At 49.4% G+C, this 22,545-nt stretch overlaps 2 protein-coding genes and 1 non-coding gene across 4 annotated transcripts in view; all 3 read left to right on the top strand.

The window, feature by feature from the left end:
* The first annotated feature begins 724 nt into the window (after positions 1 to 724).
* On the top strand, positions 725 to 17,968 carry PES1 (pescadillo ribosomal biogenesis factor 1). Its single transcript, XM_003804051.3, is given in 15 exon segments — positions 725 to 837; positions 3,060 to 3,139; positions 4,018 to 4,171; positions 8,472 to 8,581; positions 11,002 to 11,173; positions 11,263 to 11,352; positions 13,829 to 13,945; positions 14,061 to 14,135; positions 14,312 to 14,401; positions 14,550 to 14,680; positions 15,054 to 15,179; positions 15,295 to 15,479; positions 16,133 to 16,293; positions 16,430 to 16,591; positions 17,482 to 17,968. Coding segments are annotated over 15 exon segments (1,761 nt in total). The 5' UTR covers positions 725 to 813; the 3' UTR covers positions 17,566 to 17,968.
* On the top strand, positions 6,184 to 6,287 carry LOC111722630. The gene has a single exon (XR_002771366.1). It is a non-coding gene; the product is annotated as a small nucleolar RNA U13 (small nucleolar RNA).
* A 1,827-nt stretch (positions 17,969 to 19,795) lies between the features above and the next one.
* GAL3ST1 (galactose-3-O-sulfotransferase 1) overlaps positions 19,796 to 22,545 on the top strand; it is a 16,168-nt gene continuing 13,418 nt past the window's right edge. Inside the window, exon 1 of one of the 2 annotated variants that reach the window (XM_023508947.1) lies at positions 19,796 to 19,918. Coding sequence is in view for 1 of the 2 variants with exons in the window: in XM_023508944.1 (XP_023364712.1) it covers positions 21,496 to 21,564 (69 nt within the window). In the remaining variant the exon portion in view is untranslated. Of the gene's footprint in view, positions 19,919 to 21,494; positions 21,565 to 22,545 lie in introns of those variants that run through there. The other variant, XM_023508944.1, reaches the window with a different exon arrangement.

Below are 22,545 nucleotides of genomic sequence, written 5' to 3'. Positions count from 1 at the left end.
CAAAGGAAGAAAACATCAAAAACCCTTAAAATTCCAACTATTTCTCAGACAGCACCAACCTAAGGCGTGAATAGTTATATATATCCTATAACTATCCTCTAAGGAACACAGTGTAAGATTTATCTGTACAAATGAAAAGTTTGAATGTGTGAAAGTGTACATTTAATATATATGAGTTTTCTAACTCTGGTTTTTCATTATTTTTCAATCCACTACTAAAGCTCAGAAAATAGAAACGGTGAAAAATCAGTCTGCTTTAGCTCTGTTTTTATAGCCATAAGAGTGAATGAACCAGAGAAGCTGAAGGCGGTGCGGAACCCAGCGCCTACTGTTGCCGCTTCTCAGCTGCCCCAGACACTTTCCAACCACGCTAAGCAACCGTTACCTTGACAACGCAATCCTGTCACGCACCGCGGAGGTTGGCTCCCTCCCTTCATCCCAGAAACCACTGCGCTGTCTCTAAGCCTTTCGCCCCTCTCCCTCCCAACATGCAACGGGACTCAACATTGCGCAGCAATTGTCATCAGGGTGATTACAGAAATGCCTGTATATCCGCGTAGTTTAAGCATTTAAACTGTGCGTAACATATTGGAATGTGGGAAAAGTCTAGAAAGAGTAGTGTAAATGTTTTTTTTCAGAGTTGTAAATCTGGTGGAGGAACGACCCATCTTTCTCTGGATTTGCACAGGCACGTTATTGGGCAGCCCGTGCGAACAGGTGGCGTAGGGACCTCAGGGCGCTTGACGAGACACGCGCGAGAGGAAGTGGCGCTGTCTTTCGTAGCTGCGCTGGTAGACTGCTCGGCGTGGAGCCATGGGAGGCCTTGAGAGGAAGAAGGTGGGTGGAAGCTACGCCGGGGGTTCCAGGAGGGTAGGAGATGAGGATGGCGGGGCCAGGGATCGGCTCTTTCTCTGGCCTCGGGCCCTTGTGGAGACGGAAACGATGGGTTCAAGGCGACAGAAGATAGCCATGAGGAGTCCGAGAAATGGGTAAATAGTGCTCATACTGTGAAATTCGGGAAACAGAGTTCTTTATGGAAAGAACTGTGATGAAGAGTTGAGCTTAATGGCTCATAGCCTCATCCCCAGAGGCAGAACTGTGGGACAGATGTTTACTGGGAAGATGACAAACATTAGGTAGAGTTTGGTATAGCATCTTCACATTATTTAGTTAGTGTTGTCTTGAAAGTTCTTTTCCAGGCATAATATTTTCAGCTTACATCTGAAAGACCAGAACATCTTGTGTGAGTTCTGGGACATGGGAGTGCATAGCAAGCAAGCCTGGCAGGGGATACTAAGTACCAAGTCCTGTAGACAGGATACTTTTGCTGTGAAAGGAATTGGAAGGACATCAGCATAACTGGGATATAGTAAACCAAAGGAAGAATGGCATTTGCATGAGATTGGGGATTGGGCAGGGACTGAATCATGCAGGCCCTGTAAGCTGGGGGGAAGAGCTTAGATTTTATTGTAAGTGCAATACATCATCAGTTTTTCAGGAAGCTGTTCACGTTGGTGGAATGAAAAAAGACAGAGAAAAGGATGGGGATGATGAAGAAAAATGTTGTTGGCTTAAGTATTTCTTCCAGCTTCAAAGTTTCTGTTGTCAATTTGTTTCTAACTCAGTATACTATTGAATATCCAGCAGTCCTAGGCATTGGAACAACAAAGACATAAAATGGAAAATCTTCCTTTTGAGGTGCAGATGCAGATATGTCAGCAAATTATTACAGGTTTTTAAAGTTGGGTTTCAGAGCCATTTTGACATTTGGGTCAGATAACTGTTGTGAGAAAGGCTGTCCTGTGCATTGTAGGAGGTTAAGCAACATCTCTGACTCTCAACCCACTGAATGGCAGGAGTATCAACAACCAAAAATGTCTCCAGACATTACTGTACTCCTCCTGTGCATTCCCAGAGAGTAAAATCACCTCGTTTGGAACCACTTATCCCCTTATTGTTTAAAAGGATAAGCATGATGATAGAGATATGTGTGCCATAGTGCAATGGAAAGCACTTCTAATGAAAACTCAACTACTTGAGGCAATCTGAAACTCCTGTGTATCTCCAGGACTTAACATGGGCTGGATCCCCAATAGACAGTGAATGTCTGAAGGAAAGAATGAGTGAAATAGGTGCTTCGTGACTGTGAGGCTATTCATAAACATATCTCTCAGGAGGCTATAGCTGGACCTCACCAAAGAGGCCCTTGCTATATTATTCCAAAGGAAGATCTCATTTGGAAAGGACATGCTTGGTTACCATTGTAGGTTGTTTGGCATAGTGTACTTGTAGTCTTTATCAGGGACACAGATATGTGAGTGTGAGAAAGCCTCTTAGCATCACAGGCATCTGTATGATTGTACAAGACAATGTACTTCTTGGGGGTAGGTAGAGATCAGGCCTTTTGTCTTTATTGCCCCCATAACATCTAACTTAGCTGCTTTGAACAGTTGCTTAATTATAGAGGATCTTTTGTTGTCTGCTGGTGAATGACTATATGGCGAAGGAGAGAAGCTGTGTGGCTTAGAGCATGAGTGTTTGTTTTTATTTCTAAGAGTATGTGTTTTCAACCAAGGTGATGTCACCACTAAGTGAACAAAATTGGCTGGGTGGCGTATCTTAGATAATACAAGGGCTTTTGCTTCTCCCCCCAGAGGACTACATTACATAAACAGATCTATAACTGTGGTTACGATTTCGTGTGACTTAAATGAAATGGGGTTACAGGGATCAAATGAAATAATGTGTGGAAATCACTAATTGTAATGACCAGTACTTAGAGCTAGTGTGAAATGTGTTTAGCACAGCACCCTGACTAGAGAAACCTCATGGTCCCCAGCATCATGGAGATGTGTGTGTTCTTTATGCTGACAACTGCAAATGCAGTGCAGAAGACCTCATTCAGGCAGGTCAGCCTCCCTCCCTGCAGAGTTTCTCATCCTAGAAGCGTTTCTGCCACTTATCCAGTGTGATAGTTGCCTCTGGAATTAGGAATGTGCAGAGTTTGATATTAGTCACTATAGTCATTGCTAATAGAGAATTGTTTTTTCCTCTCCAAGTATGAACGAGGCTCTGCCACCAACTACATCACCCGAAATAAAGCCCGGAAGAAGCTGCAGCTGAGCCTGGCTGACTTCAGGTGAGGTTGGAGAAGAGTGGAATGCAGGAGGACCTCAGAGAGCCTGAGCAGTGAAATGCACAGTGAAAACTCAGCTGTATCCCTGTTTTACCTGGGCTGCCATACTCTGTCTAGAGTTCTGGTATTCTTCTTTCTTACCTGCCCTTGCTTTAGTGAGCTGTGCTTTGCCAACTGTGGCCAAAAGGAAGCTGGAGGGGAACTGAGTCATTGGGATGGGTGAGCTGGGTTGTTCTGGGTCTGTGTCACTCATCCCTCTCTTCTGGCAGAGAACATTCCTGATTCTCTAGGTAGGACTTCTCATACTTCTAGAGAAGTCAAATCCAGACTTCTTCTTTTTTTATTTTTGCAGTTCTGGCTGGCACCGGGCTTGAACCCACTGCCCCTGGTATATGGGGCTGGCGCCCTACTCCTTGAGTCACAGGTGCTGCCAAATCAAGATTTCTTTATGGCCTGTGGGTCTTGTCATCTGGCTGTTCCTGACCTGTTTAGGCTCACCTGGTTAATTTTTTGTCCTTCAGACATGCCCAGCTCTTTCCAACCTCATGACCCTTTGTCTGTGTTTTTGGGATACTCTTCCTTCTACCTTTTATGAGGCTGGACTGTTGATTTCTCAGCAGGGCCTTTCCTGATTCCCTATAGCTAAAAGGGTTACCTGCCTGTCAGCCCCTGTGAATGTCTTGTTTGTTTCCTTTCTGGTGGTTGTAACAGTCTGTATTTTTGTGTTTGTTGGGGGAACTTGTGATTGTTAGACTCTTGCAGTAGGATGTAAGCTCTCTAAGGACAAGGACCCTGTGTTCCCTGTTTACTGTTGGTTTCTTGCCCAGCATGTCCAGTGCTCTGTACCTTTAATGACATGACAAATGGCTTCTGTCTTCTAGGCGGCTGTGCATCCTGAAGGGCATTTATCCCCATGAGCCCAAACACAAGAAGAAGGTTAACAAGGGCTCCACTGCGGCCCGAACTTTTTACCTTGTCAAAGACATCAAGTTTCTCCTCCATGAACCTATTGTCAACAAGTTCCGGGAATACAAGGTAAGACCTGGTCTCTAGGGTCTGATAGGTACCTGTCACAGCTCTGTGACCCACTCATTGTGACCCTAGGCAGGTTGCTTACCTACTCTGAGCCAGCCTGTGCAGAAAGGGAGGTAATCCTGTGTCAGTGGGGTATTGCGAGGATTGTCTGAGATTACATGGAGGTATACTTCACTTTATTGCACTTTACTGTGCTTTGCAGATTGTTTTTTATAGATTGAAGGTTGTGGCAGACATTGAGCAGGTCTTTCAAAGACCTTTGCCAATAGCATGTGCTTGCATGTTTCTGTGTCACATTTTGGTAATTCTCCCAATATGTCGAATTTTTTCATTGTTTTGTCTGTTAATGGTGATTGATCTATGATCTATGATTGGGGGTCTTTGATGTTGCTATTGTAATTGTTTTAGGGCATGGCATATACCCATATAAGACAGTGAACTTAATCAATAAGCATTGTGTGTATCTGACTGCTCCATTGACCAATTATTTTCCTGTCTTTCTCCTTCTCCTCGGGCCTCTGTATTTCCTGAGACACATAATATTTAAAGTAGGTCAGTTAATACCCTACAATGGCCTCTAAGTGTTCAAGTGAAAGATAAGAGTTGCACATCTCTCTCTTTAAATCAAAAGATAAGAAAGGATTAAGCGTAGAGGGGAAGGCCTGCCGAAAGCCAAGATGGGCTGAAAGCTGGGCCTCTTGGGCCACAGAGTTAACCAAGTTGTGAATGCAAAGGTAAAGTTCTTGAATAAAATTAAAAGTGCTACTCCAATGAACACGAATGGTAAAAAAAGGAAAACAGTCAGCCAGCTCTAGCTAAGGTAATTGACAATAGCATCTATACTAAACAATAGATTGTCAGTGTAGATAAAACAGCCTTCTGTTGGAAGAAAATGCCATCCAGGACTTTCCATTGCTAGAGAGGAGAAGTCAGTACCTGGTTTAAAAACTTCAGAAGATAGGCTGCCTCTTGATAGACGATGATACACCTAGTGACTTAAAGTTGAAGCTAGTGGCTATTTACCATTTTGAAAATCCTAAAGGCTTTAAAAATAATGCTAAAACTACTCTGCCTGTGTTTTACAAATAGAACAACAAAGCCTGAATGAAGCACATCTGTTTACGGCATGGGTTACTGAATATTTTAAGCCCTCTGTTGAGATCTGCTGCTCAGAAAAAAAGATTCTTTTCAAAATATTGCTGCTCATTGTCAGTGCACCTGGTCACCCAAGAGCTCTGATAGAGAAGTATAAGAAGATTAATGCTGTTTTCCTGCCCGATGACACTATCTATTCTGCAGCTCATAGATAAAGGAGTCGTTTTGACTTTCAAGTCTTATTTAAGAAATATATTTTGTAGCTGGGCATGGTGGTTCACGCCTATAATCCTAGCACTTTTAGAGGCCAAGACAGGCAGATTGCTTGAGCTCAGCAGTTCGGGACCAGTCTGAGCAAGAATGAGACTCCATCTCTACTAAAAAGACAAAAACTTGCCAGGCATTGTGGTGGGTGCCTGTAGTCCCACCTACTTGGGAGGCTGAGAGAAGAGGATCACTTGAGCCCAAGAGTTTGAGTTTGTTGTGAGCTATGACAGCACCATGACACTCAACCCAGGGTGACAGAGTGAGACTTTGTCTCAAAAAAAAAAAAATTATATATATTTTATAAGGCTATAGCTGCCATAGTTATTTCTCTCATAGTTCTGGGCAAAGTAAATTGAAAACCTTATGGAAAAGAGTCACTATTATAGATGTCATTAAGGACATTCATGATTCGTGGGAGGAGGTCAAAATGTCACCATTAACAGAGTTTGGAAGAAGTCGATTACAACCATCTTTGTTTACTTTGAGAGAAGTTCACAACTTCAATGGAGGAAATAACTGCAGATGTGGTGGAATTAGCAAGAGAACTAGGATTAGAACAGAATTAGAAGCAGAGTCTGATGATGTGACCACATTACTGCAATCTCATGATAAAACTTGAATGGTTAGGGTAAACAAAGAAAGTAGTTTCAATCCTTTTCTAGTTCATAAACATGATGATTGGGTTTTCATGTGCGTGCGTGAAATGTGCCTCCGACAAATCTTGTTACAACGTCAGCACATTACCTGTCAGATGTGAAGAAAAACAGTTTCTTGAGGTGGATTCTCTTCCTGGTGAAGATATGAACATTGTTGAAATGACAAGAAATTTACAACATTACATAAACTTAGTTGATGAAGCAGTGGAAGGGTTTGAGAGGATAGACTCTAATTTTGAAAAAAGTTCTACTGGGGATAAAATGCCATCAAACAGCATCGCATGTACAGAGCAATCTTTCATGAAAGGAGTCAGTGTAGTGACCTACTTCATTTTTGCCTTATTATCAGAAATTGCCACAGCTGTCCCAATCTTCAGCAGCCACCACCCAGATCAGTCAGCAGCCATTAACATCAAGACAAGACCTTCCTATTAGCGAAAAGATTAGCATTTTTGCAATAAAAAATACAAAACAATTTTTTTGTCAATTTTTCACACATAGCATTGATACTGTTTTTTTTTTTTTTTTTGAGACCGAGTCTCATGTCACCCTTGGTAGAATGCTGTGACATACCTCACAGAACCCTCAAACTCTTGGGCTTAAATGATTCTCTTGCCTCAGCCTCCCAAGTAGCTGGGACTACAGGTGTCCACTATAACACCTGGCTGGTTTTTTTTTTTTTTTGTAGTTATCCTTGTTCTAGCAGGCTTGAGCCAGGTTTGAACCCACCAGTTTAGGTGTATATGGCCGGTCCCCTAACCCCTGAGCATGGGTGCTGAGCCTTTTTTTTTTTTTAAAGAGATAGGGTCTTGCTCTGTCACATAGGCTGGGGCAGAGTGGCATCATAGCTCATTGCAGCTCCAAACTCCAAGGCTCAAGTGGTCCTTCTGCCTCAGAGTAGCTGAGACTATAGAAGTGTGCCACCATGCCTCATTAAGTTTTCTTTTATTTTGTGCAGATGGGGTCTTACTGTGTTGCCCAGGCTGATCTGGAACTCCTGGCTTCAAGGAATCCTCTCACTTTGGCTTCCTAAAGTGTTGGGATTACAGGTGTGAGCTACTGCAGACATAATGCTGTTGCTCACTTAATAGACCACAGTATAGTGTAAGTGTAATTTTTATATGTGTTAGGACATCAAAAAATTCATAATTCTTGTGATATTAATTTTATTGCAGCAGTCTAGAACCATACTCACAGTATTTCTGAGGTATGCCTGTGTATGGAAATCATTTGTACAGTACCTGGAAAATGATTAGTGCTTTATCTGTTAAACTGTTCCCTGGTTCTTTGTGAAAGATTACATTTTTTGCCCCTGAAGCAAAAAATGGGGGGCTTTCTTGTATGTTCTCTGCCCAAAGAAATAGCTCCTGTTTTGATTCTTGCTGAGATTGCTTCTAGGATACCAAGCCTTTTATTTCACTAATAGAAATTATTAAATACTTAGATACCACAGAGAAAGCAGAAACCTATTTTACCAAATGCAAGTAATTGAAAGTAGATGGCTATCACTGAAACCTTTGGAAAGAGGGCCCTACTGCACCCCCTGGCCTAGAGGAACGGGGCACCACCTGGTGGCCCACAGTGGGCTGGGCAACAGCTGCTATTGCTGCTGTTGCCCTTATTGCCCAAGCCCGTTGAGGTGGGCAGCTGTACTTTTTATGATGCTGGGTTTTGCAACTACATCAACTCTCTGTATTGGAAGTTGGCCCATAATAGCAGATGCTGTCCCAGAGCTGCTGTCCCTAATCCCAGCAGCTGAGGAATACTGCCTCTGAGGAGTATGGGGACTGGACCTGAATAGAAGTGCTTGGAGGGAAGAAGTCAGTTGGTTTGGAGGACCTGACCCTAGAACCCCCTGCGTATTTTGGGTGACTCAGTGCCCAATGTGGACCCACAGCTTGTTTCATGCTGAGGCAGTCTGGTGTTAGAAATGAAAACAAGTCCTTCCCACTCTGATCTGCCTCAGTGGCAAGTCACTTGGCCTCTCTTCTTGGTTGGAAATGGGGCTGCTGTGCTGTGCCTTCCATGTAAATGTGTGGAGTAGGTACATCTGTGCACTGTCAGAGAGGTGCCCTCATCCAGCTCTGCTGGCTAGGGTAGGTCAGTGTTGGTGCTCTTTGGATTTGGATATTTTGCAAATCCTGGCCTGAGAGGGCTGGTCGGTACAGGCAGATAACTGTGACCAGCTATAGGGGGAACTGTGAGTCCTCCCACCCCCCACCCCCTCCATGGAAGAGGGATGTCCAGGACCCCTTGGCTCTAGCATCAGTGGTCTTTTCTAGGTGTTTGTTCGGAAGCTCCGGAAGGCCTATGGGAAGAGTGAGTGGAACACTGTGGAGCGTCTGAAGGACAACAAGCCTAACTATAAACTTGACCACATCATCAAGGAGCGGTGAGTCAGCCCCTCACAACATTGCTTTCTCAGCCTGGGCAATATAGTGAGAGCCTATCTCTAAAAAAATTTTTTTTAATTAGTTAGCTGTTGTAGAGTGTGCCTGTAGTCCTAGTTAGTCAGGAAACTGAGGCAGGAGGATCGCTTGAGTCCAGCTGTTTGAGGCTGCACTGAGCTATAATCATGCCACTGTATTCCAGTGTGAGCACCATAGTGAGACCCTGTCTTTTAAGAAAACAGAGCACTGCTTTCTGTTCATTCACTGCTAGGCCCTGTTTTAGCACTGTGGATGCAGTTGGGGATAAGACCAAGACCCTGCTCAAAGAGCTTGCATCGTTTTGGAGGAGGCAGACCAGAAACCAAACTATAATGATGGCAAGTTGCAGAGAGTGCCATCAGGGAAGTAAAAGTATGAAGGGAAGTGGAGGAGGTCTGTTAGTTAAAGACTTGTCGTAAGAGGTCTCCATGAGGGGAGATATTTGAGCAAGCTGAGGGAAGCATATTCCTGGTAAAAGCAAGAGTAGATGCACAGGTCTTAGAGTGGGAGAGAGCCAGGGTATGGGGCTGCACATAGGGTATGTGGTGAGACCCGGGAAACATGGTAGACACCTCTGGTCTGAACCACTCTAGCCTTCTCAGAAGTCCCTCTCATTCATTAGCTAAACCAGTGATTCTTAACCAGCAATGATTTTTGCTACTCTAGGGGACATCTGGCAATGTCTGGAGACACATGTTTCTCACCACTTGGATGGGTGTGCACAGGAGGAAAGCAAGTGCCTGGCCCCCTACACTAGCTGGTGGTTTGTGGTGTTCTCATTCCATATCACTTCCTGCCCCTTAAAGAAAGAAAAGCAGTTGGCCCAGAAATGGCCAGTGTTATTTTTGCATAAAGCCTAGGTACTTGTCTGCTGGGTGGTGACTTAGGAAACCCATGAGGCACCAGAGGGGCCTGATAGAGGTTCTTGCTGCTGTACCGCAAAACTAGACACCTCACTTCCTACTGCCTTATGAGAGTTCCCTACAGTCCTCACTTTCATCTTGGTCTGGGTTTAAAGACCTGGAAGACATTTGACTTGTTGCAGTAAGTGATGTCTTTAGGGCTAAAAGGACCTTGGGTGATGTCTGTCTCATGACTTGTAGAATCTTTTTAATATTTTTTTCCTAGACAGGATTTTACTCTGTTGCCCTGGTCTAGAGTGCAGTGGCAAAATTACAACTCACTGCAACCTTGGATTCCTGGGCTCAAATAATCCTCGTGCTTCAGCCACCTGAGTAGGAGGACTATACATGTGCAATACCATGCCCAGCTATTTTTTTCTTTCTTTCTTTCTTTTTCTTTTTTTTGTAGAGACAAGGTCTTGCTATGTTACCCAGCTGTTCTCAAATTCCTGGGCTCAGGTGAACATCCTGCCTCGCCCTCCCACGGGATTACAGGCATGAGCCACTGTTCCTGGCCCAGAGTCCTTTTGGAATACTAGAACCCTGTTTTCAAAGGAAACTTCCTAGAGGGCAGTTTGGATGCCAGAGGCTCTGGCTGCAGATATGGCTGTGGGAGGGAGGGAGGCCTGAAACCCTGTCTTCTTGGGCCCCAGGTACTTTTTCTAGGAAGCTATAAGAACCCAGTTTTAAACCAGCAGTGTAGTCTAACAGTGTCATTTCCCAGATGAAACTGGGGCTGGGTGAGTCCAGGTGAGCCACCCTGGGTCACAGCTCAGAATGGGACTGGAATGAAGGTGTCATTGCTGTTGGTGTAGTATTTTCTCCATGCCTCACACCTCTGTCCTTTCTTGAGGGCAGCCATAGTAGAGGATCCTGCCCGGGGGCTAATTCTCATCAGCTTCCTGGTTACCACCAGATTCCTGGAAGCATATTCTTGGCTCTGGCTCTTCTTGACCCAGGACCCTTTTTTCTAGGTGTCATTGGTTCTGCTAACTAGACAGGTGTCTGGGTGGTAAGAGACACAACATAACCCCTGTAGTGACCTGTGACTAGGCCCAGATTAGTGCTCTGAGGGTAGACAGCTCCACCTGCCTCCCTGGCCTGCTGGGGCAGCTCTGTATTTTTCTGTTTTCCACCTTCTAGTAGATTTTCTTTGAACTAAAGTTTCCACCTCAAGATGAATCAGAGAGCCACCGACTTCATCTACTCTCATTCACCACAAAATACAGAAGTGGGTTGAGGCTTGGTCTTTGGTGAGCAGTGAGTGTCTTAAGGGCTCCTCTCAGGATTTCTCTGGTTCTGTTAGTGGGTTCCTCCCAGGGCTGCAGTCAGCTGTGGGGACACTGCTACTGCCAGGTCAGGGAGAGGCAGTGGTAAAGCTTGGCTTACGGGATGGGCTTTTGGGGCCTGGCAGGGTCAGGACACCCTTCGGAGGAGCCCAGGCTATACTAGTCTTGAGCACTCCCTTCTTGGCCATGCAGGTACCCCACGTTCATTGACGCTCTGCGGGACCTGGACGACGCCCTCTCCATGTGCTTCCTCTTTTCCACTTTCCCTCGGACTGGCAAGTGCCACGTGCAGACCATTCAACTGTGCCGCCGGCTCACTGTGGAGTTCATGCACTACATCATTGCTGCCCGTGCCCTGCGCAAGGTGAGCCTGGGACCACCTGGTGGTTGGCCTGCCACTGCTGTGCTGCCCTTTGGGCTTCACTGTGCTCTACCCCTCCACCCCCTGCCCAGGTCTTCCTGTCCATCAAAGGCATCTACTACCAGGCTGAAGTGCTGGGACAGCCTATTGTGTGGATCACACCCTACGCCTTCTCCCATGATGTGAGTGTGCCTGTGAGGAGGGATGTGAGCTGGCTCATAGGGGGACATGGAGGAAGGGGGGATTTTGCTCTCCTTTGGAGTCCAACCAGGTTCCTGATTATTTGCAAGGGATGGGATGGGATGTGGGGAATGTGCTATAGGTCATCAAAGTTAAGATCAGGAGCCCTAAGCCAGTTATAGCATCTTCAGTTTCCTGACTTTGGACATGTTTCTTCACCTCTCTGTGCGTCAGTCAGTGGTATCTGAGCCTTGTCGTGATGATATAAGGACAAAACCTTAACACTGCCTGGTGCTTGGCCCTATAGGGTGCTGAATGAACAGTAAGGGCAGCTGCCATGGGCCTTGCCTTGCCTCCTCACCTAGCACTGTGCAGTGCCACTGCAGGGACAGTGGCAGAACTGTGCCCTACCCACAGATTCACTGGGGTCTTCACCCCCCACTTGGCCCCTGGCAACTGCCTAACCTTGGCCCAACTGCCTTTTTCCCTCCTGTTTCCTCCTCCCTGCCATGTCTGCCCTACAGGGCTGAAGGATTGGCTGGTGCTAGGAAGAGTGAACACAGAGATGCGCTTAACATGTGGCTCTTACTTTCATTGCTCTTTTAAGTCCTGGGATTTGTTGGTAGGGATCCACAGAAAGAAATCCTGGTTTTGCTTCTATACGGTGATACTATTAGCCCCTAGTCCATCAGAGGTCTCTGCCAGGCTCCCTGCCTGCCTCTATGGGCTTGCGTTTGGCCCAACTTCCTGCTTATTCCCTGAGTGGGAAATGATTCCTTCAGCAGAGAGCAGATACTTCCAGCTTAGCTGAACAGTGGCTTCCAGCCTAGCTGAACTGCCTGGTTTATTGGGTGCTCCATGGTGAGTCGAGTTCTCCCATCGTGCCAGGCTGGTGGGGTGGAAGGGCCATAACCTGCCCTCACTGCATGGCTTCTTGGTGGTGAGGCTGTGGCCTGTTTGTGCGTAAGAGGCGGGCTTAGCCCACAGCTGTCCCTGCTCCCGCTCCCTGGGGCAGGCCTGTGACTCTTTGCTCTTTCCATTTCCTCCTCCTTCCTGCTTTCTTCTCTGGCCCTCTCTGTCCTTCCTTTTCTCTGATGTCCCACCTCTGTGCTGCTCAGACTGGTCTTTGTATGTGCTTCTGGGTAGTGAATAGGGCCCTGTGGAGGGCCGGCCTCCACACAGCTGGCCCTGGGGGAAGGGAAGAGTCCATCCATTCCTCCTTCCTTTCTGGCCAATTTGCTGACACTGGTTCCTCTTGTTAGAGGATAGGGGACTGGTACTAAGTCATGGCAGGAACCCTGGTGTGCCCCTTTTTGAGTACCTAGTGTTGGGCAGGCCAGTAGTGGGAATAGGGGTGCTCTGCTTAGTGCTGTGTTATGGGAAGTGGGTTAGTGCCCACATGTGCCCCCCCCAGGCCCATCAGGGTCCCTGGCAGATTCTTATGGAAGGCTGGGGATGTGTGCAGGGACATATACAGCACCTTCTTGGCCCCTGAACCCCCATAGCACATGGCACTACCTGGCAGGAGAATAAAGAACCAGCTCAGAGTCACTCCTGGTGATTGTTACTACCAGTGTTGCCATTGCTTAGAATACCCTGCCATGTCCCAGAGGTCATGAGGTCTAGCTAGGTTGGTCTCTCTGATTTTAAAGGGCAGTGTCACTCAAGTAACTAGGTACTTCTGTCTGGGTCTCAGATCTTTGCCCCATTTTGCTTTATGAAACTCCTCAAGGGCAAATGTCTCCTCCTTGCTGGGTTGGCAACTTGGGAGGGTGGCTTTTATGTTTTTACCCTAAGCAAGTAATTTCTGTACCTACCATTTCCCAAGAGCTCCCTGGGGCTGAACCAGGCCAGCTGCCTGTGTGTATCCTGGGCTCTTGGGTTGTGCTTCTTCCTGGCTTGGGTCTGAGGAAGAGTTGCTGAGTTCTGAATGCCTGTCTCAAGGCCCTTGCTAGGGTGTGGATGGGCTGAGCCGTCTGCTCACTATTCTTAGTTGGGCACCCAAGGCACCTTAGTCACCCAAGGTTTCATTGGCCCCTCCTCTGGGTTGGTGCTAGGCTCTTGGAGGGCTGTGCTTCTGGCACTCACAGGCTAGCCCTAGAGCAGACATTAATCAAAGATTGTGGAATGGGGGTGGAGAAGGAATGCCCTCTGACTAGGTTGAAGAAAGCAGTTTACCAAAGGATGAAAGTCTGAGTTAGACTTGAGGAATAAGGGGGAGAGCTGGTACAGGGGAGGGGAGGCCACTGAGCTTTCTGCTAGACTCCCCCTTTATGGCATGGGGATCTGGCCTCGTGACCTCTACGTAGACCCTCACGCCTCACTTGTCTAGCATGCCCCTGGGTAGGGACATTCTGTGTTGCCTTTTACCTAGAGTAGCATTCCAAGGGTAGGGCTTTTCTCAAGGGGCTTGAGGTCCTCAGGTAGGTCAGATATCCCCCTCCAATGTGGATTGCCCATTCCTTGTGCGTCCCCTAGCACCCAACAGATGTGGACTACAGGGTCATGGCCACCTTCACTGAGTTCTACACCACCTTGCTGGGCTTTGTCAACTTCCGCCTCTACCAGTCACTCAACCTCCACTACCCACCCAAGGTAGGACCCAGCCCAGTGCCTTCTGCCTGAGTGTTGCAGGGGTCACAGCCTTCTCCACATGGAGGTGAAGGGCTATAGGTGTTTTCATCCCTCTGACTTTCCCCTTGCCTCCCAGCTTGAGGATCAGGTTGAAGCAAAGGTGAAGGACAGTGAGGGCACCTATGCACTGGACTCCGAAAGCTCTATGGAGGTAAGAAAGGCTTTTCTCCAGGGGGTGGCCCCTGTCCCCAGTACCTCTGGGTGTCTGCCTGAGTGGACTAGCTAGACCTCATGCCTAGAACTGTCACAGTTGCCCCTTCTCCACCCTGGCCACACACTAGACAAGGTCCCCTACCTACCAGCAGCTGCCCTGCTTCTGTCCTGTAGAAACTGGCAGCCCTCAGTGCCAGCCTGGCTCGAGTGGTGGTACCTGCCATTGAGGAGGAGGCCGAGGTGGATGAATTTCCTGCTGATGAGGTGAGCGTTGTGCTGCCTTCTGGAAGGAGGTTGGAGGAGAACTGGGAGCTAGTATCTAGAAGATCTAGGATCTAGGAGGAGCTGGGGAGAGTCCTGTCCAGCCCAGGCCCTCCATTGATGGTTCAAAGCCTGGTCCCTTTCTCAACAGGAGATAGCTGTGCGGGAAGAGGACCACAGAAAGGAACTGGAGGCACAGGAAAAGCATAAGAAGCTCTTTGAGGACCTGAAGTTCTTCCTGAATCGTGAGGTGCCCCGTGAGGCCCTGGCCTTCATCATCAGGTAAGGAAGCTGGAGGGCCAGCTGATAGCACTGGCTCTGTCACCCTTTGGTCTGGGCCCTGCCCTATATGCTCATAGGTAATATTGGCACGGCATCATGTTCCACTTCTTGCAAAACCGTTTATGGAAAGTGCAGGGCATCAAGCACGTGTGAAGCACTCAGCAGAAGGTAGTGCTGCTATTACCTTATCATCAGCTCAGGGCAGAAGGATGGGCAATGGGTGAAAGGGCTCCACTGAGCACAGACAGGAGAATTCTAGGTTGAGGAGGGGGCAGCTGTGTCCTAGAAGTGTGAGTTTATGGGCTGGGCTGCCAGCAGATAGGGCAGGTACCTCATGCCTGGGCACTGTGTGGGCTCTTTTTCTGCCTATTAGGAGTTTTGGGGGGGACGTATCCTGGGACAAGTCTGTGTGCATTGGAGCCACCTATGATGTCACAAACTCCTGCATCACCCACCAGATTGTCGACCGGCCTGGGCAGCAGACCTCTGTCATTGGCAGGTGGGCCCCTAAGACCTTTGTCTGGATCTCTGGGTATAGAAGTCTGTCTCGGAGGGATGTAGTAGGACCTTGAGTTGCCCTTTGTAATCTGTCTTTGCTCACCACTTTGTACCAGGTACTATGTGTAGCCTCAGTGGGTGTTTGACTCTGTGAATGCCCGGCTCCTCCTCCCGGTGTCAGAGTACTTCCCTGGTGTGAAGCTGCCCCCACACCTTTCACCCTTCGTGTCTGAGAAGGAAGGAGATTACATCCCACCTGAGAAACTGAAACTGCTGGCTCTACAGCGGGGAGAGGATCCAGGTGAGCAGGCAGGGGCCAGGCAGTGAAGTGGACGGGGCCCTACTGGGCTGGCCTTGGCCTCTGGGCCTGAGCTAGCTGTTTCCCTTGGCTGCAAAGGTGGCAGGCTCTGGTGAGTAGGGCAGCAAGAACAAACAGGAAAAGCTTAGGAGAAGCTTTTACATGCTACAGTCAGGTGTTATTTGACGTTTGGAGTAACTGAGCAGAAAAATGGTTATGATCAGTATTTACACAGGTGTCAGAACTCAGGAGTAGGTCTTAGAGTTTCCTTGGACGGCATCTGGAGCTGTGGGGAGGTGCCAGAAGGGGCCACAGTTGGAACTGAACTGTCTTTGAAATGTCCCTGTGGCTGAAGACAGCAGGGTCAAAAGGGATGGTGCCAGGGCTTATTCTTACCTTGTCATGGAAAAGCAGTCTCTTTGGGCATTCAGAAGGTATTGGCTTGTTCTGGTCAACATAGTAAGATGCCATCTCTACAGAAATTTAATAAATTAGCCAGGTGTGGTGGCACCCACCTGTAGTTCTACCTCTGAGGCAGGAAGATTACTAGACACCGTGAGTTTGAGGTTATAGAGTTATGATGATGCCACTATATTCCAGCCTGGTTGACAGAATGAGATCCTGTGTCTTTAAAACAAGTTATTGGCTGTCTGTAGGAAACTTGAATGAGTCTGAAGAAGAGGAGAAGGAGGAAGACAATGAAGGTGATGGCAATGAAGGGGGAGAAAATGAAGAAGAGGAGGATGTGGAGACTAGTTCAGAAAAGGAAGAAGAAGCGCGACTGACAGCTCTTGAGGAGCAGAGGATGGAGAAAAAGGTATGGGGTGCTGGATTGGGGGTGCAGCCTGGGGCGGATCTCTGCTTGGGGTCTGCCCTGACCCAGAAAGGCAGGAGCTGGGGGACTGTTGTGGGAGGGCCATCTGCCCCCATGAGTACCCAGCTTATGTCTCTAGAAGCCCCAGGTGATGGAAGGCACCATGAAGCTGGAAGACAAGCAGCGGCTGGCCCAAGAGGAAGAGAGCGAGGCCAAACGCCTGGCCATCATGATGATGAAGAAGCGAGAGAAGTACCTGTACAACAAGATCATGTTTGGCAAGAGGCGCAAAATTCGCGAGGTGAGTCCTGGCCACCTACCAGCGACCTCAGGGCCATGGGATGTGGCTTTCGGGGTGAACTTAGCTCACTGGCTCTCCTCTGGGCAGACTCTGTGTCTTCCACTGTTTTCCTGAGGTTATCTGCTTGTCCCTGTCCATTCAGGCCTGTGTAGGCTTCTTGATACCAGGAACTCTGGCCCTGGCTTTCGTGGGGGCTTCAGTCCCTTTCCTGCATCTGGTTGTTCCTCAAACTGCTGGGGTCTGGGAACAGAGTTGCCTGGCAGATTCAGGGACTGTGGGAAGCTTTTGTTAAATTTCTTTGTTTTTTTTCTTGTTTACAAAGCCACTCATGCTTGCTTAAAGGAAAAAAAAATTGCTGTGTGCAGTGGGTTATACTTGTAGTCAGTCCCAACTACTCAGGAGGCTGAGGCAGGAGGATTGCTTGAGCCCTTAAGTTCAAGGCTATAGTGAGCTGTGATCACACCACTGTACTCCAGTCTAGGCACCAGAGCGAGACCCTGTCTCACATACAGACATATCTAAATAAACAGACAAATTCATGTACCCCAGAACTCTGTAATGGGTAGTACAGAAGTGGCTCACAGTCCTGCTGTCAGAATGGAGTTATCTGTAGTACCAGTCCCCAGGCTTCTCTTTTGTTTATTACAACATATTTCAAAGTATGATTTTTTTAAATTGTAATATAGTCTTCTTTTCATGGTAGTGTATAATGTGTGGCCCAAAAGACAAGGGTGGGACATATTTTCTCACCCTGCAAAAGTGGGTCAAGTAGACTTTTCCCTGTGAGAGATTGTCCATGAGATTTTTTGGAAGCTTGAGAAGGAAGGAATCTCCTTCCCTTGCCCTTGCTCATACACATCCCATCCTGATTTCCCCCTTCTTCCTCACAGGCCAACAAGCTGGCAGAGAAGCGGAAAGCCCATGATGAGGCCTTGAGGTCTGAGAAGAAGGCCAAGAAGGCAAAGGTGGTGTGAGCACTGGTGGCCGCTCACTGGGCTGAGATCAGTTCCTGGCAGCTGGATGTGAAAAAGGCAGGCCAGAGGACCTGAGCTTGGTGACAGACCAGAGTCACCTCTGCTCTCATTCTCTTTTTTGCCATGGCCCCTTCATGCTCTCTGCTTGAATCTGTGGGCAGCTCTGGCCTCCCTTGGATGGTGGCTGGGCAGAGGAGAAGCCTGTGTACCCACCCTGGTTCTGTGCTTCCAGTACAGCTGGATACAGGGACCTGACCAGCCCCTCACCTGCTGCCCTCATTCACCTTGCTTTTCACAGCCCTCCACCCCCTAGGGTTGGACTCATGCTTCTCCGGGTGCTATGATGGGGTGGGGTCAGGGGAGTATTTGTTATTAAATGGCTGGACTTTTGTAGTCAGTAAGATTCTGTGTTTATGAAGCTTCCTGAGGTTGGAGAAGGTCCAGACACCTAGTGCTCTGGGTATTTACTGGTGGACCCGGGCTTGAGCTCTGCAGCTGGTCAGACCTTGGTTCACATTATAGTCCCAGTATTTTCCCTCTGTGAACTTGATTCCTCCTTTGTAAGTTATTGGTAGACATTCTGGAGTCTTTTCAAAGGGATGTGTTGAGGGTTCAGTGATAACCTTTATAGACTCAGTAGTGTTAGATATATAGTAAGTACTTAGTAAACACCAACTGATTTTCACTACTTCCTGGAGTTGGCTGAGAAGGGAAAAGCCAGAGCTTGAAGGATCTGTGGGGCCTGAGGGAGGTACCTCCCTTTCTTGCTCTTGTGAGGTCATGGACAGACCCTCTGAATAACTCCTGGGGTGGGCACTGCCCAGCAGCCCAACCTATGCCCTTTGTAGGACTTGCCTTACAGTTGCCCACCTGACATTGGCAGTACCCTGGCTGAGGCCTGGGGGATAGAAATGCCCTTGTCTGGGACTGTGCATCACAGCAGAGCCAGGCCAGAACCTGAGGCTCTGGGTGCTCACTTTGAGGCCCTCCCAAGACAGCCTCCTCAGGGTACCCTTGTCCAGAGCTGGGGCCAGGCTGAGGAAGTATGGGTTTGGAACTGGCTCCTTCTCTTCCAAATTGAGGCACCTGGGCCTGGTTGCCTCTTTCTCACTGTTAGCTGGCTGTGTAGGCAGAGGATGTTCTGTGGTGAGCAGTGGCTGTAGGCCCATCCTACGCCAGCGGGAAGACAAAAGCTTGGGCAGCCTTTGGCCTGGCGAGTAAAGAACCCTTGGGCACCTGTCTCATCTGGGCCTTGTGGTGGTTGGGAGGAGAGGGCTAAGTGCCATGTCAACTTGGGCATGCCCATGGTGGTGGGGTGGGGTTTGCCTCTAGAGCAGGCAGCTCCAATTCTGGAGCCAGAGCTGCAGCCCCAGGGACAGCTTAGACCTGCCTGGGTGCTTGTATATCCCAGGACCACATGGTTGGAGAACAGGCCCATCAGATAAGGAAAAATCTCTGGCAGCCTGCTGATGTGGAATTTTCCCCATTCCAGAGTTACCCAGTAATGGCGGGGGCAGTGGGGCTCTGATGTGGCCCATGTCCCACTGGGTGGCCAGCTGGTTCTGTACTGCCCACAGCTAGAGCTAAGAATTCCTAGCTTTGGGTGCGTATTGTCACCCGTCCTAGGTCCTGCTTCTCTAGGGTAGAGGAAGAAAGCCTGGGCCTGGAAAGTTGGAATGTGCACCTGTGCTCTGGTGGCTCAGCTCAACTCTGATGGGCACCCTGGAGCAATGAGGTCAGCTGAGACCACCAGCCGCAGGACCAGGTGGAACTAAGTCTTTCCTGAGCTCCCTTCAGGGAGCCTGGCCCCCACTCCTCTAAGTGCCCAAAATGTGCTGTCCAGAGTCTGCACTGAAGAGCAGGAGGCCATACCTTCTACTGGGTCCTGAGGGCCCCAGAGCCCCGGCTCCACTCCCCTACCAAGTTCCAGGCATCCTTGAATTTCCACCGGGGCTGGGGGCTTTGCTGAGCCAAAGGGCCGGCGGCGGGACAATGGCCCTGTTGGCGCGTCGGAGACAAACGAGCCTTGTTGGGCCGAAGGCGGGGGCGCAGCTTTGCGCTCCAGCCCGCTGAATGCGGCTTCTGTGCGTCTCGGGCGGGCACCGAGGGGCCGGACCAGGGCGGGGAGGGGGCCCGGGCCTGGGACGGCCATTGGCCACAACGCTGGGGGCCGGGCCAGGCTGGCGTCCGCACCTGGCCGGAACCGGCGCATAGCGGCGGCGGGGCGGGCGCATGGACCAGGCCTGGCAGAGCCGGGGGCCCGGGCGGGTGCGCCCCGCCGCCCAGTGAGCGCCCTGGGCGGCGTGGCCCGGGCTGAGCCAGCCACGCTGAACCCAAGGAGGACGGGGACAAGGTACGACCTGGGGTCCAGCACCCACTGCCATTTGCACCCTGCCTCAGTCTACCTTCGTAGGGGCCCCACTCATGTTACTCCAATCCCCAGACTGCTCCCGGGTCTGGATGCTTCTCTCCATTACTAGAGGGTGGCCTGGCTGGGGCCAGGAAGAGCATCGTGCTCACGCTGCTCTTGGTTCCTTCCCCTGCCCCTCGCTGCCCCTCCTCCGTTCCCAGAGTTTCCCTCAGTCCCTGAAGGTGGAATGGGTGGGGCAGGAGAAGGTTGGCTACTGGGGCTGGGCCAGGGCTGGGAGTGGGTTAATGATTAATCTTGGATGCAAGTGGCTGAGCCCTAGGTGAGGGATCTCCCCCTCTCCCTATTAGCCCTCTTCAAAAGGGAGCATCAGAGCAGACTGACTCTAGGGGTCATGGGAAGAGATGGATCCTTCTTGCTGGGGGAAGCCCTGACCTGTTCTGCACTGGGAGCAAGGCCACCAAGGAGAGGCTTGGGGATGTGGGTGGGACAAACCCTTGTATTCAGTAATGGTCCTATAGAAGTCCTACAGTTCTCCTGTTTCCTATACCAGTCCCTAGGAAGGTAGTCCAACTTGTTTTGCCCCTGTGGTAGCAGAACTTTGGTAATGGCACAGGGCACAGTACAGACTGTGATTCCTTCTCAATGGGGCTATCCTCCCCAACTGCCCAGAGCAGGAGAGTGATGGGTACACATCTGGGTGCTATAACTCACACCAGGGGGAGGGAGAGAAAGGGATAGAAGGTGGCAGGCTGACATCTGATTCCCTAAGTTGCCATGTTGATAGGTGCCATGGAAATTTTCCATAGGGGAGAGAGGTGTGGGAACTATGGTTCAGTTGGGAGTATCCAACCATTGCCTTTACTGAGGGTGTGACCTGAGGCCCAGAGAGGTGGAGTCTTGTCCAGGGCCACCCAGGAGGGCAGGCCTGGGCTAGAGCAGCTCCCATGTGGCAGTAAACCTTGCCCTGTGAAGGAAGCACTGCTACTTATCACTATTATCTGGTGGGGGGGAGGGGAGGGCAGGGGAACTGAGGCTTAAGGAGTTTCAGTGACTTTTCCAAGGTCATACAGTTCAGAGGTGGCTGAGTTGACTCCAACTCATAGGAGTCCTCCCTGGCACCCCTGTCAGGGCCCCAATCCTATCCAGGACCTGTCTGCTTCTCTGGGGTCCAAGCCTCTTGGAACTGCCTAGGCTGCCCCAAACCGTTGGCTCAAGACCCCTCCCCCAATCGTCCCTGGCTCCCAGCTCCGCCTGACACTTGGGGCTGGACAGGCTGCTACCCTGGGAGCAGAGACAACGAAGCCCTGTTCCCAGCTGCCACCTTGGCCTGCTCCATTTGCTGCTTCATTCCCTGCTTCTTGCTCAAACAGAGCCCTTCCTGGAGGAAGCTCCCTGGGACAAAGAATGGTTGCTTCCTGTGCATCCCCTTCCCTTAACAGTCCAATGCTCTCTTGTCACCCACGGAAGGAAGAGTGTGTCCTCTGCAGCCCTTCCTGCCAAGCTCTGAGGGACTGGGTGTGTCACCCATTGAAAGAGGCAATAATTAACCTGGGAGAATGATGCACAAATGGTGGAATTATCTGCATGGCAGCAGGCTTGTGAAGGGCTCCTGGCTTTGCCTCAACTGGGTGAGGAATATGGACAGCCCCACAGCACTCTAGACAAGGCAGAATGGAGTACAAGTGTCCACGGGAAATTGTCAGGTGAAGGGTGATGGTGAGAGGAAGTAGGGGCCTGGAGAATACTTGCTTGTTCACCTGCCACTTCCAGGGCAGAGACCAGGTATGGCTTGAGTACCCTCAGACCTGAACCCAGCAGAATGCTGACTTGCTGTGGTACCCCAGGCAGTTCCTGGATGGGGAGGGTGGCCTTCAGTAAGTCTGTACTGATAGACCCTTCTTACTCTACCAGGTGAGATTGTTAGGATCACAGTAATAATCGGAGGTGCTAACAGTGAGTGTGTGCCAGGCACAAGAGGCTCTGCATGCCTCACAGTAAGCATGTGTGAATGTCACAGCACCTCTATTTTTTTTTTTTGCAGTTTTTGGCTGGGGCCAGGTTTGAACCTGCCACCTCCAGTATATGGGGCTGGTGCCCTACTCCTTTGAGCCACAGGCACCGCCCAGTACCTCCAATTTTTAGAAACCGAGGCTCAGAAAGGGGAAGTCATTTGCCCAAGGTCACCTAGCTGGGGAGTGGTGGAGCTGGGATTCATTACTAGGGGCTCTGGGAGTCTCCAGGACTGGAAAGGTGGGTGGATGGGTACATCCAAGGGGTCATGCATAGCAAAGTGCTCAGTACTTTTTTAAAAAGCATCAGTATTGTTACATGTTTATATGCAAACAAGTGCATAATAATTCCGTAAAAATATTTCAGGCATGTTATAAAATATAGAGAATGACCTTACCAACTCCAACCGTATTTAGCCCTGGAGGCTTTTAGTATTTTTGAGCTAATGAAGAAGTGACTAACTTCTTGGTGAACCTGTGATTTACTACTCCCTGGTTATAGCTATGTTGGGACTACTCAAATCTGTCCTCCAGGCTCAGCGCCTGTGGCTCAAGTGGCTAAGGCACCAGCCACATACACCTAAGGTGGCGGATTCGAAT

This window comes from Otolemur garnettii, unplaced genomic scaffold (assembly GCF_000181295.1).
Source record: "Otolemur garnettii isolate 467f Iridium unplaced genomic scaffold, OtoGar3 scaffold00294, whole genome shotgun sequence".
Taxonomy (NCBI): Eukaryota; Metazoa; Chordata; class Mammalia; order Primates; family Galagidae; genus Otolemur; species Otolemur garnettii.
Note: the sequence above shows the minus strand (reverse complement) of the source record. Positions and strands in the feature narration are given on the sequence as shown.